The 17,983-nt window shown below is 41.4% G+C and overlaps 2 protein-coding genes across 3 annotated transcripts; both read right to left on the bottom strand.

The window, feature by feature from the left end:
* Positions 1-3,618: 3,618 nt before the first annotated feature.
* LOC306733503 (DNA damage-inducible transcript 4-like protein) lies at positions 3,619-5,941 on the bottom strand. Of its 2 annotated transcripts, none has more exons than XM_079214753.1 (3): positions 5,845-5,941; positions 5,451-5,629; positions 3,619-4,881 (listed from the first exon to the last, which is right to left on the bottom strand). In XM_079214753.1, exons 2-3 carry the CDS (start codon positions 5,539-5,541, stop codon positions 4,391-4,393), a joined length of 582 nt encoding a protein of 193 aa, XP_079070879.1. In that variant the 5' UTR covers positions 5,542-5,629; positions 5,845-5,941; the 3' UTR covers positions 3,619-4,390. The 2 variants fall into 2 exon arrangements, with proteins under 2 accessions (XP_079070879.1, XP_079070880.1); XM_079214754.1 differs by having other exon boundaries at positions 5,451-5,673; positions 5,845-5,890.
* A 5,044-nt stretch (positions 5,942-10,985) lies between these two features.
* On the bottom strand, positions 10,986-17,983 carry LOC306733641 (uncharacterized protein). The gene is made up of 9 exons (XM_079214917.1): positions 17,885-17,983; positions 15,078-15,431; positions 14,574-14,654; positions 14,267-14,287; positions 13,903-13,974; positions 13,374-13,472; positions 13,200-13,224; positions 13,000-13,082; positions 10,986-11,697 (listed from the first exon to the last, which is right to left on the bottom strand). Exons 1-9 carry the CDS (start codon positions 17,943-17,945, stop codon positions 11,684-11,686), a joined length of 810 nt encoding a protein of 269 aa, XP_079071043.1. The 5' UTR covers positions 17,946-17,983; the 3' UTR covers positions 10,986-11,683.

The raw sequence follows: 17,983 nt of genomic DNA, 5'->3' as shown, positions 1-17,983 counted from the left end.
GGAATACACTGTACACTGCTGTTAAACATGTGCACTATCTGTTCAGGCTATTCTGTTTGATTTCTGTCGTAATGGTTTATTTTAGAGCTTCATCCCCTTTCTACGTAGTTACTCAAAATAATGTGTCTTCCTCAAGTTATTATAAGATGTGCTAAAGTTTAAAACTATTTATCCCGAGGGAAATGGCTGAATGATGATCAATCCAGGTGCTCAACATCACATAAAAAAAAAAAAACATCCTTGAGCCACTGAAATAAAAAACAAAACGAGACACCACATTTGCTGGAAGGCACTGCCTGTCCTTTTAAACGGTGTTATACTCGGGACCTTAACGTATCTATGACCACTTTCAGCAATCCATTCTGAATCATGTGCTCGCAAACACTTCCATGCTGAATGTAGATGATGGGGTGTCAGACTTCTTTCAAATATCAAGTTCATCAACAGTCCATAAAGCATGAAATGCTGAAATAACTGTGAAGGGCAAGAGGCTACGTGGCAACCACACTCAATGACCGGACGAGACCTCTGTGCGTTACAGGAGACACATGTAAAGTTGCACAATATTTACTAGTCCAATTTAACACCACCACATAGTATAAAAGCCAAAGACCCAAGTCAACACACAAACTGTATTCATCTCAAAAACGTGGAAATAAGTGGAAGCAACTGTGAAGATTGTATTGCAATTGTAGCCTATTTCTCTGTATTGCATTACATCACACAGGTGTTTCATGTGGTTATTAATGGCAGATTACAGTAGTGTGCTTTCCTGTGCTTTCCTAGGAGAGTATGAACATTTCCCGTCAGGTATTTGCTCAAAAACCAAATGGCATGGACCAAGGCTCATGGAATTGCATCATGCTAGCTGCCTTAGGCCCCATGCGAATGCAAGCATGCTCACATGCTATGCTACGCTATTATTACATGCTATTCAGGAAGTGTATTTACTATGTTCACAATCTTACTTTAGTGTGTAAGCATGGTAACATTTATAAAATAACCAAAAATATATATGATCTTTACTTTTGCCTGTGTTCCTGTTAAATTAAATGTAATACTCGATGCCTACGATGATGACAAATTAGCTACTCCTACTGTATCAGACTACCCTGCTAAGGTGTTTACTACCACTGCTTACTGTTGGCAATGCAAAATGGATTTTAAATTCTTCCACTCACAAACATTACGCGGTGCCAGCTCAAACTGCAGTAGTGTTAGGATCAGAAAGATTTGAATTTCAATTCCAAGAAATCATGGGACATAACGTCAGTAAAGAGCAAAGAGCAAGGTCATGTTTACCAGCCCCACCTTTTTGGGAGTACAGTGTTCTCTGGAATGCGTGTTTGTCAGAGTGGCTCAAGACCAGTGTAAAGAGACCATACCCGACAAGAAAATTACATTTTAATTTGAATTCTAATTATGTAAAAAAAAAACCCGGCCTCCTTTTTTTCCTGGTGTGACGTAAACATTTTACCTACTGTGTCACAGAGCAGAAACAAACTGTTCAAAAACAGACCCTACGATCTATTTCTATACTGTACTAGATATATATAGTCGACAGATATTTGAAAAGGTGCATATGCGAAAACAGCCAGGTCTGATGAGATTGATATCCTAAGAATTAACAAAAAGAAGACGAGATAATGCAAAGCCAAAAACCATTGTATACAAACACTAAGAAGATGGATACACATGCCTGGATCACACTGGCAGGTCACAAGGAAACATGGGATCGCGCCCAGATGGTTGAGGGAACAAACAGGCCTATCCAGTGACTTGGACAACTCCTTGGGGACGGAGAGGGACTCAAAGCTGGTAAACCCCTGGAGGTTGTCATGGCTCCAGGACGTGCCGGGTATGGCAGTGGGCAGGTACGACCACTCTGATCAGTGCGATTGGCTCTGCAGCTGTGGCAGGCCAGCGCCCATTTCACAAAAACTGAAACATACACTGTGTGACTTGAGATGAATCATGTCGACACTGAGAATCTCAAGTACCACACATGGGCTCATGCGCTTCAGTGAATGAGCTGCCCAGCCAGTACAGGGGCTCAGATTCTTTTGGTCGCAGCAGCTTGCAATGGCCTTCAGTAGTTTTCCATGGGAGGAGTGGGGAGGCTAGAGGGTAGATTATTCATGTTGGTGTGTGTGTCTCGGTGCATTTGCTGCCATTCTTTGTACACACAGCATATACCAAGAATGTAATATACTGTAAATGTCACATTTGATTAAAATGGTCTTAACAAAGATCCTTATTTGGCTCAGTAGGCTGATCAAATTCAGTAACTGACAGAAGGCCGAGTGTGGATGTCAATGAATCTACAACTATTTTTCTAATCCGACTATAGGTATAAATTCTATGACGGGTGAAAGATTCCAAGTACTTTTAAAGGTATGGTCTGACAAATATTCTAAACTATATATACAGTATGGTGGTTACACATTCTGCACAACTTAGTTTTTGATATTCAGTCATGTAGTATATTTACCATCGATTCTCCACAGACAGACCGAATACTCATACTATGGGCCTCCAATGTCAACTTGTATAGCTGACCCACATTAGCACAGCAGGAGAAAGGGGTCAAGTAAGGTCGGGTACATGTGACACCGAGTAAATGATCACTGGTGCTTTGTCCCTTCACAATGACGGTGATGCATCTTGTGCAAGATCATGTGCTTCTGCCATTAAGCTACTGCGACCACGGGGCCCTAGTGCGATTGTTTGTGCATGAACGATGCAACCGACGCGCAGTGCACCAGTGTAATTACTTCCAAAACATGCATTACAAGCACAAATGTGCCACAATCTTCAGTTCATCAGAAGATCATTTGTACAGCTGACAAATGGAGGCTCTCACAAAAATCACAAAGGAGACGCCTCCATTAAAGACAGTGAGAGAAATGCCACACAAACGCTGCAGGTTCACACAAGCAGATTAAGTGCTTATGTAAACAGCTACAGTAGTGTGTGTATATAGATATATATATATATATATATATATATAAATCTTACCCGACTGTTTTCTCAATAGGGTAGGAACAGATGGGAATCTATAAAATATTTATACTAAAAAGATATATTTTGTTTAATAAAAAAAATAGTGCCAAGAGCAGAAATTGAAGCAGACTATTGCTGGGAATGTTAAAGTGGGTTAGTTTGTGAATTAGTTAAGCGAACAAACATTATGCCGTCTATGGAGTTGTTCTACAGTGAGTGCTGGTGGTTTCCATGAGGTCAAGCTGAAAATTCTTTTGTCATATGAGCCAGCAGGACGCATGACAAACGCGTCACATTCTTTTAGAGATCTTGTTGTCCGGTTGAGAAAGCCTGCATTGTACCACTGTTGCCTGCCTACTCCTGGCTTGGTCATGGCTCCAGAATAAACAGTAATGTGAACAAACAAATTGTACTCAATAAAGTCTTCAGATGTAGAGTAAAGGCTAATGTTTTTGTAATCGTCTAATAGACTAGACTTACGTTTCCTTCAAAAGGAAGTTCAAATAGTATTAAAAAAAGAAATTCACCAGAAACCTTAAAGTATAAGCTGGGCCTCCGGTAATGTCTTTGCCCGGTCGAGTCAACAAATTCCATAAAATCAAGAAAGCGTTTACATTTGTGCGAACCATCTTTTTAATAGTCTAGAAAGGCTTGCATTCAAAGCAAGTCTGAGGGAGGGGGTATAAAAATTGCAATAAAACGGTTTACATTTATACACACACAGCTCAGAGTGAAAAGAAAATGTACATTTCAGACATTTAAGGCAAACACATTCCCCTAGTGCAAGGAGCATACACCATGACAGCAGCATCTCCACAAGACAGTCTTAAAATCATCCGCAGCCCCTAAACACAGCATTACACAACAAGCTACATATGGCCCCAAAAGACTATATTTCAGTCTCCCCTTCAAGCCCAGGTGTGTTTACTGCTGCCTAACACATTCAACGCATCTGGAAACACACAGATGCGTCAACAAAGTCGCTAGTGTCTTGAACTAAAGTGTACCCACAGTGTCCCACGTGAACATGTTTTACATTCATTTACAAAATGTACAATTTAAAATCGAGTTTGAGCCACAAACGCTCTGGTTAGAAGAAACCATAACCATCCAGAATATTACAATTGTGCCGATTTAAAAAAGAAAAAAGGACTTTGAAAACACCAGAAGCCAGACCCAGAACTATCAGGCAGTATGCATACAAGTTTATAACTTTACAGCCCAAGTTCCAAACTGAACCGACTGGTGACTTGTAGTTAAGCTGACACATTTTATTGTAGAAAAAACACTGTAGAAAATATGACACCACCAGAGTGTCATTTACATTTGGGCAGAGGTGAGTTTACCCACAGGAAACCTGATCTCCCACTCCAATCCCTCCCATAGTTCAGCACTCCTCTACCACGGTACCAGCCGAGGAGGAGTACAGCTTCTTCTTGACCAACCGGAAACCTGGACTCAGTTTAATCGCGTGCCGAAAAGTCGGGGCAAAGCAGGTTCCCATGAATAGGAAGTCCCGTAGGCTGGGCCAGGCGGTGCCATCCTGCTTGAACACAAGAGTCAGCTCGAAGGTGGGCACCACGGTGGCATCGTACACGATGCGCTCCAGTCGCTTGCAGCCCTTGTCCAGCTCCATGTCGACGTAGAGGACGCAGCCACGCAGGCCGCAGGGCTCGCACGACGCCAGCCGCAGGACCTCGCAAGCTATTCGCCGCGTGAGCTTCTCTGGTACCAGCACGGAGGAGCAGTGGAGCGTCGTCTTCTTGGCTCGGGACAGGCAGTTTTCAAACATCTTGGCCAGCTGATGACAGCTCCGGTCTTCAGTGACATCCACGGTCCTCTGGGGTTCAGCCAAGCAGTGGTCCCAGAAATCCAGTTCTGAGAAAAACAATGCAAGCATAACAGTCAGTGACCGATGCATTATTTAAAACATACTGTAAGAGCTTGCCAACTAAGTACACCAACATGCATAAAGCACATATGTCGTTTAATCAATTCTGACCGCTCCTAACCTACAAATGAATAAGTGATGGGGGATGAGGGGATTTGATCTGCTTTTGCATCCCTTCTGATTGCAGTGAGTAGATGATGAGTAAACACATGAGAAAAAAAAGGATATACATCACAGACAGACTGCTAAACAGTTTAAAACCTGCAGATATGAAACCAACGAATCACAATTAAGTTTTACAATAATAATTCAGCTTTGGACAGAGAAAGGCGTGCAGACTGGCTGCTATACACAGGTTGCTGTTGTGAAGATGGGCTGAAGGGATGACTTCATCCTCTGTTGACTTCCCACCCTCCTCTCCCTGCATCCCTCCCCTCCCCTGCTGCAGCCATGCACCACACTGGGATAAACAAGTGCACAACAGGAAGCATCCAGCAACTAGCAGGTTATCTATACAGTCACACAAACACAATACAGAACAAGCTAGAGCGCCTACCTTTCTCAATGCAAGCCTGGTCATATCTTCGGTCAACCAATTCTGAGATGCATTCGCTGCTTTTGGTCTTTAACGTGCTCGTGGCGACCATGCTGACGGTCTTGACGTCTCCAGGAGCGGGCTGTTGTCTCGGTGGTGGTGCTGTTGTTGTTGTTGTTGTTGTTGTTGATCAAAGCAGCCTGCAAAGCGACGTGGAGAAGCAGCGTCAGAAGCAGGTCGTTTTCTGTTCATTAAGAGACAGGTGGCTATTGTCATGTGACCGCTTCAAACCGTTAAAATAGAGGAACGTTAAGAGGACAATTTAACCCCGCCCCCCACACACTGAACAAAGATAACTACTTTAGCTGTTCGTTTCAAGCTAACAGCCATTTCTCCAGAATACTAAATGACTTACCTTAAATATTATTTAGTGCAAAAATAATTTAGTTTCTCGCCAACAAATTCATACGCCGCTCTTCTCCCACACTGACACATACACACGGACACACACACACTGTAGCTGACCGAAAAGTTCTGAGGAGTATTTATACCTTCCTTAACTCAGCTGACCTGAGGGGTTTGACGAATCAGAGCGCGCCTCTCGACGTGAAAAACGCAGCCCTTCCCCGATTGGCTGCGAAAGAGTCCTTGAAATATATAATTGGCTAACACTTGGGGAGAATGTTTGTGTTGCTATATAAAGTTCTTGATAGGTGAAGTTTTGTGTTTGCTTTGAAATCCGCCTCAACCCTGCTTTTTACACTGACACGGTAAAAGTGACCGAAACTAGAGCAAGAATGGCAAACACACCGTTTCTCAATATGCGTAATGTTTCCCAATATGCTTTTATCATCCATCATCCGTTTCTCAATATGCATAATATTTCCCAAATATGACAGTGTAAAATGGTCAAATGGGTTTATATAAAAAGTCTTAGTGTCAGTATTCATTGTCAGTAATCAAATCAAATCACATCATTTCAGCCACAATTAACCTAAATATTTTGTGATTTTGTGGAATGATGGCCAAAGAAACATTTGAATCTTGTGTCTCATACATGTGTTAGTAAAGTTTGGAAGTGCAACCATGCAGTAACAATATAGATGTATAAACAGGAGTTCATATTTTTTAACACAAAAATAACACAAACAATATATATATATGTATATACATATATACATATATATACATATATATGTATATATATATATATATATATATATATATATATATATATATATATATATATATATATATATATATATATATATATATATACATGGTTGCCATGTGAAAAACTAGCCCAAAAAATAGAAGCCCATACAATGAAATCTATACTCGCTGGCTTTCACATCAGACAGGCATGTAATTATGTGCAAAGTAAGCAAAAACATGTCCCAAATGGATGTCTAAAGCAAATGAAGACAGACATTAGTAGCCTGTTTTACATAAGGACGGAGCAAGGAGCTGCTCGAGCAGCTTTACTTACATCTCACTGTATTTGTGTGTATACATTGGTACATTTGGCAGGTAAACTCTGAGCACAGTTGTTCGGCTCATCAGCAGATTATCCCCCATCATACACTTTCTCAACAGAAGTTTTCCCCCAGTAACTGGATCTGCCCCTCTCACCCCCAGCAGCTCTGCTGGCTAAAGGGTAATGGAATCCAGTGGACGAGGGAGCCAGAGAGAGTGCTTTGCTCCAGTCACATGGGGAGAACTAGATATGCCTCAGAAAAAAATAGTCACATGCTTTAGCTAGTGTTACTGCCTTTGTGGATGTGTAAAGGGCTGGATACGCAAGGTGTTTGTTTAAGTTATGTGCAAAAGGCTTTGGCATTAGTTTGACACCTTTTTTTTGTGAGAATCTCAATACATGCTGTGAATCTTAACAGTTTAATTGGGACAAATGCTGAAATATACAACTGTATTGGGAAATGTTGTTATTAAACTGTGTTGAAATATGTGTTAATACTAAAATACTGAAATCAATAAAACAATATTGGCTAGTTGATCATTCATCCGCTGCAAGAAAGAACATACTTCTGAATCAGGTGTTGAGACCAAAGTTCAAACGTGCGCAGCGCCGGCTCTCATTAACATGCGTTTTTAACGAGGTTTTGACCTAAATTCATGTTGACAAGGTCACTACAGTTCTGAGAAAGCTATCATTTGGACCCAGTTGCCCACATTTTGCACTGTATCGTACAAACTTAACAGGCAGAAACTTGTTAACTGTTTAAAATAACATCTCTTCAGGTCAGTGAACAAAAAATAATATCAGATTAAATATTTTCTATATCCTGTAAAAATGGAGAATCTTGAGAGTGATCTTCAGTGAAACGTTTAAGAAGAGGAAAATACTTCAGTACTATATGCCTGAAACCTGTCTCCATAGTGTCCAACTCTCATCTGCAGATGTTCCCATAACCTGCAACAATGTGGGTTAACTCGATGAAAGTATAGTCCCTGTGAGGCGTCCGGGGAGCGGCTGGGGGTTCAGTGTCTTGCTCAGGGACACTTCGACATGTGAGCTATGGAGGGACTGGGGATCGAGTCGGCTACCTTGTGGTTGCTGGACGACCACTCATCCCCCTGAGCTACAGCCAACCCATATAAAACAGTAAATTCAGGTCAGTTAAACAATCATATTTAGCTGTCAGAGCAACTTTACTCCCAATGTTAAAAAGACTGCAGCAGATTCGTGCGACGGAAAAATCATTTGGGAGCCGATCAACATGAAAACACGTCAAACAACGCCATAAGTGTGCAGAACGAGAAAGATACAGTTCAGATAGAACGCTGCTCAGTATAGACTGAGGCCTCTGACTGAAAGAAAGCCCCGATGACCTCTGAACTCTGCACCTAAAAGCTCAGGATACCCATACGGTGTTAACAGCAACTGTCAGCTCTGTGGAAGATCAATCCATTTGTTGTTGGCAGTGCTGAAGATGTTTCCCATTCCTCTGTTTTACATTCTGCCTCTATTTTAACTTTGCTTTTTTATTTTTTTTTGCCTGTGGCTTACGTATAATAGAGGGTAAAAGAGCAAAGACCAGGCGAGGTAATGTGACGCCCCCTCTGCTTTTGACCTTCACACTCTCGTATCTGAAAGGCGAGTCAACCAAAATCTGCTTGTGAATTTCTTCCACGTGCCAACTCCTGTTTCTCCTATTGAGGCAAAAGATAAAACGTGTTGTGTTTCAGGTTGCTAATCCATCCATGAACCTTCTGTTATCCCCCATCAAGACGCCCGGTATGCCAGGCGGACACCGCTCCCCACTCAGTGAAACGTGCTCCTCGCTGCGCCCACCTTCCCTCCCCCGTGAAATTTAACAACAGGAGCCTTTTTGCTGAGTTGCACTTCTGTACCGCAGGAGATAGCTGGTTGCATGTGCACGAGTGCTCTCTGTGCATAGCAGAGCCTTGCACACAGCTGACATGGCTTCAGCAAAGAAGTTGGTTCCCACAAGTAAAAGAGAGAACATGTAATATGGGTATAATAACTACACACTATTTAGCATTAGTAAAGCATGAGTAAACACTTCATTCATCATTTATAAAACATTGTTCCAACATGAACGTATGCATTTCATAAACTGCAGAAATTGCAGTATTAAAACACATTTATAAAGGACATGTTAACTATTAGTGCATCATCTATAAGGTTTGCAATATATATATATACATGTGTATATATATATATTACTTAATTTACAAATGTGGAATCCATCATTTATAAAGTATGAAAACCCAATGATGAAACGCATAATAGGCAAGCTATTTATCAAGATTAAAACATTTATAACTGTGTTTATGAATTGCATACTAATGAGTTACTAATGAGTGTTCATGTTGGAACAATGCTTTATAAATGATGAATTAAGTATTTACTTATGCTTTACTAATGCTAAATAGTGTGTACTTATTATAAAGTGCTACTGTAATATGATGTGTTTTTACTTTACACATTTATTCATAATGCAAATTAAATTGTGGAAAGGAATTTCTCCTGTTACTTAATTGTGCATCGATGTCCTCGCCACCATCAACAAAAACCCTGCTCGTGCTAACAGTTGGCAGTTAATTTGAGAAAAAAGTTGAAAACAGCTGGTTTTAACGCAGCGTTGGTTACATTTGGAATCATGGTGACATGTGGACTGAGACATTTCCTCAGTCCACATGTCACCATGGTTAGCTGAGAAATATGTAGTTTTGGCACAAATGAGCAGCATGAGGTAATAGAAAGGCCCCAAGGCCACCTGAAGCCAAAGGACATTGTCTCTGGTTTTTACATGTGTGTCTAATTTGGACCATCCTACACAAACAAGGAATATGCATCAGCGACACTGAAATATACATTTTAAGGCTCCATTTGGTCCTATTGTTGTGCTGCTTATGAATTAAAGATAACCTGAGGATAACCCAGAGAAACACTCTTCTTGTTCTTATCTGTAATGTTTGCTGTGCTGCAAGTATTACACATCAAGAGATTGAATATGTGGAAACAGTTCTCCAGAGCATATCGTTTGAAATCAATAAGGCTTCACCAAAGCAATATTCAGGAATGATGGCCCTCGCTTGAAATGATTTCCAACATTGATTTTTCACTGTCAGACCCTTTAGAGATCCACTTTAAGATTGAAAGGGAAAATGAAGAGGTTATCTGGATTAAAGAGGGAGACTGTACACAGTCAGTTGTGGATAGAAACAGAAGGAGAATGGCCTGGCACGGCATCCTGCATGTAACTCAGTCCGCGCCACAGCTGGCATTATAGTTGTGTGTGGTGGGCCTTCTGCCCATCTGCTCTGTCTCTTTGAGGGAAATGTGCCCACAGTTGAAGCCGTTGCCCAGTCTCATTTTACAAAGGCCACAGAGAGAGAGAGCCGGTCCTTATAACCCTGGTGTGAATCAAATTAAAAATGGAGGTCACGACTACAAAAGTCGTTTGAATGTATAGGCTACGATGACATTTAATTAGTTCCATGAAAATCTCAACGTAAAGAGCTTGGTTATGAGCGTATCTGTGCTGCACTGCAGGAGCGCTGTGTTAAGAAGATCAAGCAGAGTGTGGTTTTAACACCGGCTGCCTATATCTCACTTCTCTGTCAACTGCCTCATGAAATCTCTCTGCAATAAACACCAGCTCACAAACTGGGGCAGAACCGCAGCCGCTTTCTTTGTTTTGTGTTGACCTTCTGCTCCCTCTAGTGGCAAATCCCTGAACTGACACTGTTGGTGGTCAAGTATAGTATGTTAAACCTTGTTTAAAAGCAGAACAGATCCCATCATGCTAGATTTGTCTCAGTCTAATCTGTAGAGTTACTCAATTCAATGAGTTCCTGTAAGAAAAGCTGCTATTGATTTCAGAAATATAAGGCAGAAAAAGACTTTTGAAAATGACTGCCATTACTGTCATTTGTTGAAGGGTGAAGCAACGCTTTCCAAACTCAAAGAACTGTTTCAAGTCATTTAACATATGAGATATTAAACCACACTAACAAACAAATAACCCAAAGTAAGTTCAAGACTCGATTCAAAAAACTGAATCTGCATAACGCAACCGTTTCCTAGTGATTTATTGAGAAAATTGATGTGGAACATTGACAGTTATTAAGAAATACTTCACTGAGACACATGAAAAGTTAAAAAAAATGAGCACACCTCAAAAGAGCCAGTTCCAATGCCTTCCTTTGGGGGAAAGTAAATGACACACAGCCCCAAAAACATCACAATCTACAAAACAGTTCAAGGCACATACATGGTGAAGCAACACAACTGAAAGACAATAAAACTATGAAAGGGAGAGTGATTCATTACATTAAACGTGATGATCTGAGGTCAGTGCACTGTACAGAAGATGTGTCATGTGGACAGATATAAGTAGTATTTAGTTTGTCTACGTCAACAGAATATTGAATTAAAGGGTGCGGAATAGATTACGTTATTTTTTGCAATTCCACAGGCAATGATTAATCTGCTTAAAGTGTTTAGCCAATACTTTTAATTTAAAGAGTTACTGGGAACGTATTGTGGTTGAAACTATAAGTTCCCTTACTCTGAGATTTATTATCACAGTCACAAACCGAACTCCTTCAACACACAGAATCATGCACACTTTTCTGCTTCCCAAATTGTTTCACAAAAATTCACAAAATCTAAACGGTTCCTCTAGAGACCATCAGTGCGCGGGCGACAGGTGTGACTCATCCACTGGCTGATCTTGATGTTCCTGCCCTTCTTTTTTCTTTCATTATCTCGCAGCAGCTGAAACATACATAACAACATGAGAGGCAAGTTATAAAATCACACAAGAATGAAACCACATCTGTGTGATCAAAAAACCTTAATCCAACTCGAAAACCCGAGCAAATAAAGCTCTGAATTGTGTTTTGTGTGAAGTCAACACAAGACGGTGGTGTTGCACTCAGGAGATTGTGTCACCAGGGTTAGGAAGTGATACCGACATTGTCCCTCTTGCTCTCTGATCAACAGTTCATCTGGAACCAGTTGGACATTATTCATGAAGACTCACTGCCTATTGAACGTAGGATACCTTCTGTAAGAGGTCCCAGCATCCCAACATTAAATATCTAATGTATAGGATTTGGCGGCATCTTCTGGTGAGGTTGCAGATTGCAACCAACGGAAACTTCTCCCGTGTGCCGAGCTCAAAACATTCAAAACATGAATGGCCCTATCTAGAGCCAGCGTTTGGTTTGTCCGTTCTGGGCTACTGTAGAAACATGGCTCTGTGACGAGGACCCTCTCCATATGTAGGTAAAAGCTCTTTATAAGATAGTGGAAACTCAACAATTCTTATTTTCAGGTGATTATACACTCAAGAAAACCTACTTACTAATATTATATTCCATCTCTGCCAACAGATCCCCTAAATGCAACACACTGACCCTTTAAGTCAGTAAAAAAAACAGGTTTTGTTGTGAGCTTCGAGCGTGTTGTTTTGCAGTCAGATAAGGATTTATAAAGCTACAATCCAAAGAGGTGACAACATAAACACGTTCTTCCTCAACAAAATTCCTAAAGCATGACTCCATTTCCCATGTAGGGCGGATTGTATGAAGGAAGGAAGGTAGGACATTCAGTGCCCATAATAAAAAAAAAAAAATCTTGGGTGGGGTGAAGGGGCATCGAGTCTGTGTACAAGCCACATGACACATGCGGCCCCGTGGATGTGCACATGCATCCCCCACCACCAACAAACATGCACACGCCTGTCAGCATCTGGGCCGCACTGACATTTACTGCCCGCACAATAGCTGCTGTCCAAAATAATCTGTGTTTATGTTAGGAAGTCCCTATCTTTCTAGCCCGGCTGCTTGATCGAGGGTGTGGGGGAGGGGGTGCAAAATCACAGGAAACACCTTCTGTTGCCCGGCAAAGCCCCAAAAGCCCGTACAGTACAATGAGATATTAAAAGCCTGTGACTTCCCTGGAATCACTGCGAGTCTGTGTCTGGAGAAACAGCTCGACCGAGGGATGGAAGAATGCGCACACGGAATGGACTTGGAAGCAACGCTTGCAGGAAATAGACAGAAGGCAGCTCACCATTTTCCTCTCCCGCCGAAGACTTCACGCCGAGGAGCATGACACCATCTTTGGTGCTTTCGGGCCTGCTCTGGAAAGATGCACTGCAGCGAGAGAGAGAGAGAGAGAGAAAGAGAGAGAGAGAGAGAGAGAGAGAAAGGGTAGTTAAGTGGTGTGCACGCTTTTCAAATACGGTCCACCACGACAAAGTTCAAACTTACTTCTCCGTTCCAGTGTCAATGGTTTCTGTTGAAGAGAGGACAAGAGTCATTCAATGTCAAAAATACACATCTTGCCATTTCCAAGTTTAAAACAATGCCCCGCTTCAGAGTTGTCAGTATAGATGCTCTGCTTGGCACATGTGAGGACATCGTGGAGTCTGCTTTCGCACGTACCCGAGTGATCGTGGATCTTCTTGCACTTGAATTTGAGGACGATGGTAGCGGCAGCTGCAACCAGGAGGGCGGGCAACAGAATCCACCACAGCCTTTTGTCTGAGGGGGAAGTTTCACAGATGATCATCTCCATGAATCTAGTCTGACTTGCCTCTCTGTAGGATTAATGTCCAACCAGATGACGGCAGACTGGTGATGTAGCAGCCACAGCACCTCCAAGTTAACCATAAATGACTTTAAAACCTCCACATTGTTGTGCCCAAACCATCCCTCTGTGGAATTTTGTCAACAGTTTGTTTTGTTAGTCTAAACTGTCTTTAAAAGTGTTTGTTGGGCAGCAGAGTACAGAGTTTAGTACAGTTAAGCACATAACCTGATTTGGGCGGTACTTTTGCATCACTGCCAGACTGAGGACCTTTTGAAAAAGTGATTCATGATTAAAAATGGTTTATGAAGGACCTGATTTAATTTGTTCATGACTTCATATGCGAAATATCCAAATGCATTATGGTAGTACAGTGTGACTTACCTGCAGCTTTCTCCGTGCCCTTTTTATTCGGATGTTGTGGCTTCCCTGGAGATGTAGTGGTTTGGTGTGCTGCTACGATATTGAAGTTAATGAATTAGTTGCTTGAGTAAAGCCATGAAAACATCTACAATGATTGTAAATCTGCTTTACTATGTAACAACTATCCACACAGAAAGATGCATTCATCAGAAATACATGACACCAGCTTTGAGTGAGGAGGCATTTTAAATATAAATGTAATGGAAGTGCTGTTTTATTTGTCATATGAATTAATATAAAGAAATACATAAAAAGGAGAAAAGAAGAAGAAAGAGAAGTGCTTGTTCTATATATGGCAAAGCATGTACAACATTATATACCGTACCTGGGACAAGAATAGTTGCACCTGCAGAAAATAAAGATAATTTGAGTCAAACTTGGAATACTATTTACATTTAATTTCTTAATCACTCTACATGTTTTTGAGACGATCAAGTTATTTCCTTTGGGACATACTTTTGCCTCGTTGGTCTCTCAATGCGGTCATTGTTTGACAACAACATTGAAATTGGTTTAAATACAGTTATATAACATTATAAAAACTGTAAGCATCTGTATGATTAAGAGAAACAACAACTTTCGAGAACAAAAGCTTGCTCACTACGGATGATGTACTATAAATCTCCTCTTACCTCGAGTCTCCACTGTCTCGACCTCGTTTCCAGGTTTAGGATGGTCAGGAGATCTTGGTTGCAAATTGACATTTGTCGAAGCTAAGACAAAAGGAAAATACGTCTCATGGAAATACAACAAATCTCATTCATTTTATTTTTATTTTGGACAATAGTATATGACTTATTCGATCTCTTGTCAGGAAATCACAATTCTTACATCTAACAGATGTTAAATGAACATCATCATTTCAAACATGGACCCAGTGGTGCAACAAAGCACCACCATCAATTTAAAGTGGAGTTAATTTAATTGTTCTGCATCTTTTCATAGTTGTTGAGTCTCTTTGCAGCTGTTTTACATCTTTTTGTAGTCGTTTCGGTCTTTTTGTAGTCTTTTTCTGTGTATACTTTGTGGTCATTTTGAGTCTCTTCCTTGTTCTACTATGCTTCTGAGTGACATTTTGGAGCTGAAACCCAAAAATTTAAAGAAAGTCTCACTTTTACGGTCTGTCTGGGTCTCACCGTGAGCTGTGGTGGTCCCAGCGTTTGCAGCGGTCGGTGAAATTGCTGGGATTGCTGTTGTTGGTGCTGAGGTTGGTCTTGCAGTTGGTGCTGTTGTTGGTGCTGAGGTTGGTCTTGCAGTTGGTGCTGTTGTTGGTGCTGAGGTTGGTCTTGCAGTTGGTGCTGTTGTTGGTGCTGAGATTGGTCTTGCAGTTGGTGCTGTTGTTGGTGCTGAGGTTGGTCTTGCAGTTGGTGCTGTTGTTGGTGCTGAGGTTGGTCTTGCAGTTGGTGCTGTTGTTGGTGCTGAGGTTGGTCTTGCAGTTGGTGCTGTTGTTGGTGCTGAGGTTGGTCTTGCAGTTGGTGCTGTTGTTGGTGCTGCAGACATATTGACATATAAATGGTTGCCTACAAACTGTATTCAAGCCAGCCATCCCCTCTGTTTCCAGTCCGATTAGCTTTGTGCTAAGCTAAGCGGTTGCTGGCTGTAACCTTACACTTGCATATGAGAGAGAAATTCATCTTCTCTTCTTACTCTCCACCATAGAGCAAATACATGTATTTCCCAAATGTAACTATTGCATTAATGTCATACTGACTTATTTTTATCTTTGTTTCTGGTGATGCTGTCAGTTGGTTTTGATTTGTGTTACTTTTCTCAACTGTTGTCTCATCTGATGAAACTGTAAAGCAGAAACACAAACATTTGAGTAACAAGTTACAGTCCAGTAATCAGTAAACCACCATGCTGGCTCTTCTGCTTTATATCACCACTGTCTGAGGTCTACGCGCAGTATTATAAACGTATGGGCTGTCAAAGAATTCAGAATGCCTCCAGTACAAAAATAACCAGACACAGTTTGTCCACGCAAAACATTTTCTCAGACAGATTCTCTATTTTAGGTTCACAGTTGCATATTTACATGGTTCCTGTTTGGCACGGCTTTAAAAGCCCAGCATCCGAGACAAAGGCGTGCCCCCTGCTCCAAGTGTCAGACTAGGGATGAGGAGTCAAGATAGTGGTGGAGGTCGCGGCGTGTTGAGGTGGATATCCTCTGCTTGAAGCGCTTCAGCAGTGTGAAGCTGCATCCTGTCACAGACATACTATTGTTGTCCCCTGACCTAAGCAGCCAGGCATCCTGTCTACATTGCTTTCAGTTCGGATCCCATTCAACATATTTCTTATCCCTGAAGCACATGCTGCTCTGTCTGGGTTCACGAGTCCCATCATGAAAACCACCTCTTCTTGACAGAGCTTTTTCCTCAGACTTTCGTGGGCAAGTCCAAGTCAAGTCTCAAGTCCCTACATCTCACTGTCATTTCAGTTTGTTACGTCCAAGTGAATTTTAAGTTGTTTACGTCATCCAAATCAAGGACGGTTTCACGTACTTCAGAGCAGGCCTCGAGTCCGGTCTCAAGTACTTTAATACGTTTGAGGACCTTGTAGGCCTATTTTGGATCGTGTGTTAAGTAAAGCCTACATTTTCAAATCTGGAGTCCTAAGTCATTGCAAAGAAGTTAAAACCAAGTCTTAAATATATTAGATCAAGTCACAATTCATTTAAGTAATTTCAAGACAAGTCCAAATCAAGTCTACGGTATTTTGGTGCATATCCTGAGTGAAGTCACAAGTCCTATAAGTCATTTGAGACAAGTCTTCAAGCCAAGCATCAAGTATTTCGTCCTTTAAGACATTTGATAGTGAAGCCTTCAAGCAAATCTCAAGTCAGTCACAGGTCCCGTGAGTCATTTGAGATAAATTCAAGTCAACTCAAAGTCTATTTCGGTACATCTGATAATTCAAGTTCTTTTGGTAAAGCCTTTTGGAAAAGCCTCAAATCATGTCTATTGTCCTTTGGGGCGAGTCAACGTGAAGTCGTATGTTTTTTTTTTATCACCAAGTAAATTCAAATTCAGTGTCGAAAGGTCAGAAATCTTTGTTAATTTTCTCTTCATCGTGCTGTGGAAAAAAATGAGCTCACAAAAAAGAGTAATGCCGGGTGAGCAGCAGGCAGGCCGAGGGTGTTTCCTCCAGATGTTTACTGCTAGACGCTGGAAGTAGATTGGGTGCCAGTTGGGACATTTTGGTCTTAGGACACTGATATGTTGTATCTGTGAGAGAAGGGGGCAGTTCGGCTCCCACTGGCTATCTGCTGTGAGATCACCTATCTGTACAGTGGGGAGCAGATACAAGTCCTTTGGGCTCCGCACAAGGAAAACAAACAAATCGAGTGCCACCCTTTTTCCCCCTTTTCCTTCAACCAAGAGACATATTTGGCAGTTTTTTAAATTCCTGAGGTTTTGATTTGTGCTTTTCTTCAAAATATATTTTACCTTCACTTTGACTAAATATACCAAATAACAAACAACTTTTGTCTTTCTTGTTAGTACAAAGGACAACCAAAAGGCGCACACACACACACACACACACACACACACGCACGCACGTCTCTGAGGTACCGTTCAAAGTGTCTTTTGAACCACACTGTGATCGTTATCTTTGCACGTACCAAAACCAAATGACATCACGATAAAACATGAGTAAAACATCATCCATCAGAACAACTACCACTGCACAACACAACAAAATAAGTGTTCTTAATTTCTCACAATGGGGCCGATCAACTTGATAGGAAACCCAAACTGTGGAAATGTTTTGGCCCAAATTGAAATGTGTTTCATACATCAGTAAAGACGGCTATTCTATTTATGATTCCCACACTGACAATAAACAGAAACAAGGCTGAAACTAACTCAGACAGCTGAGGATTTCTCTTCCACCCTGATTCTGAGAAATCTAACAAAAAAAGCAGTTTGATTGGTTCCCCTACCTGCTGTGTGGACATGGACGGATGATAGCAGGAAGAGGACGAGAACACTGGAGGTCTTCATGGTGATTCTGCGGCCGTAAACCCCTCCGACTTCTTCCT

The sequence above is a fragment of the Taurulus bubalis genome (genome assembly GCF_910589615.1).
Source record: "Taurulus bubalis genome assembly, chromosome: 3".
In the NCBI taxonomy this organism is placed as follows: Eukaryota; Metazoa; Chordata; class Actinopteri; order Perciformes; family Cottidae; genus Taurulus; species Taurulus bubalis.
This window is presented reverse-complemented; position numbering and strand designations above follow the sequence as displayed.

Bases quoted from the DNA above. Each gene is read 5' to 3' on its own strand.
- LOC306733503 (XM_079214753.1), bottom strand. From the start codon at position 5,541: ATGGTCGCCACGAGCACGTTAAAGACCAAAAGCAGCGAATGCATCTCA. The intron at 4,882-5,450 runs GTAGGCGCTCTA...TGTTTTTCTCAG, and splicing joins CCAGGCTTGCATTGAGAAAG to AACTGGATTTCTGGGACCAC.
- LOC306733641 (XM_079214917.1), bottom strand. From the start codon at position 17,945: ATGAAGACCTCCAGTGTTCTCGTCCTCTTCCTGCTATCATCCGTCCAT. The intron at 15,432-17,884 runs GTAGGGGAACCA...ATATGTCTGCAG, and splicing joins CGTCCATGTCCACACAGCAG to CACCAACAACAGCACCAACT. The intron at 13,225-13,373 runs GTACGTGCGAAA...TCTCTTCAACAG, and splicing joins GAAGATCCACGATCACTCGG to AAACCATTGACACTGGAACG.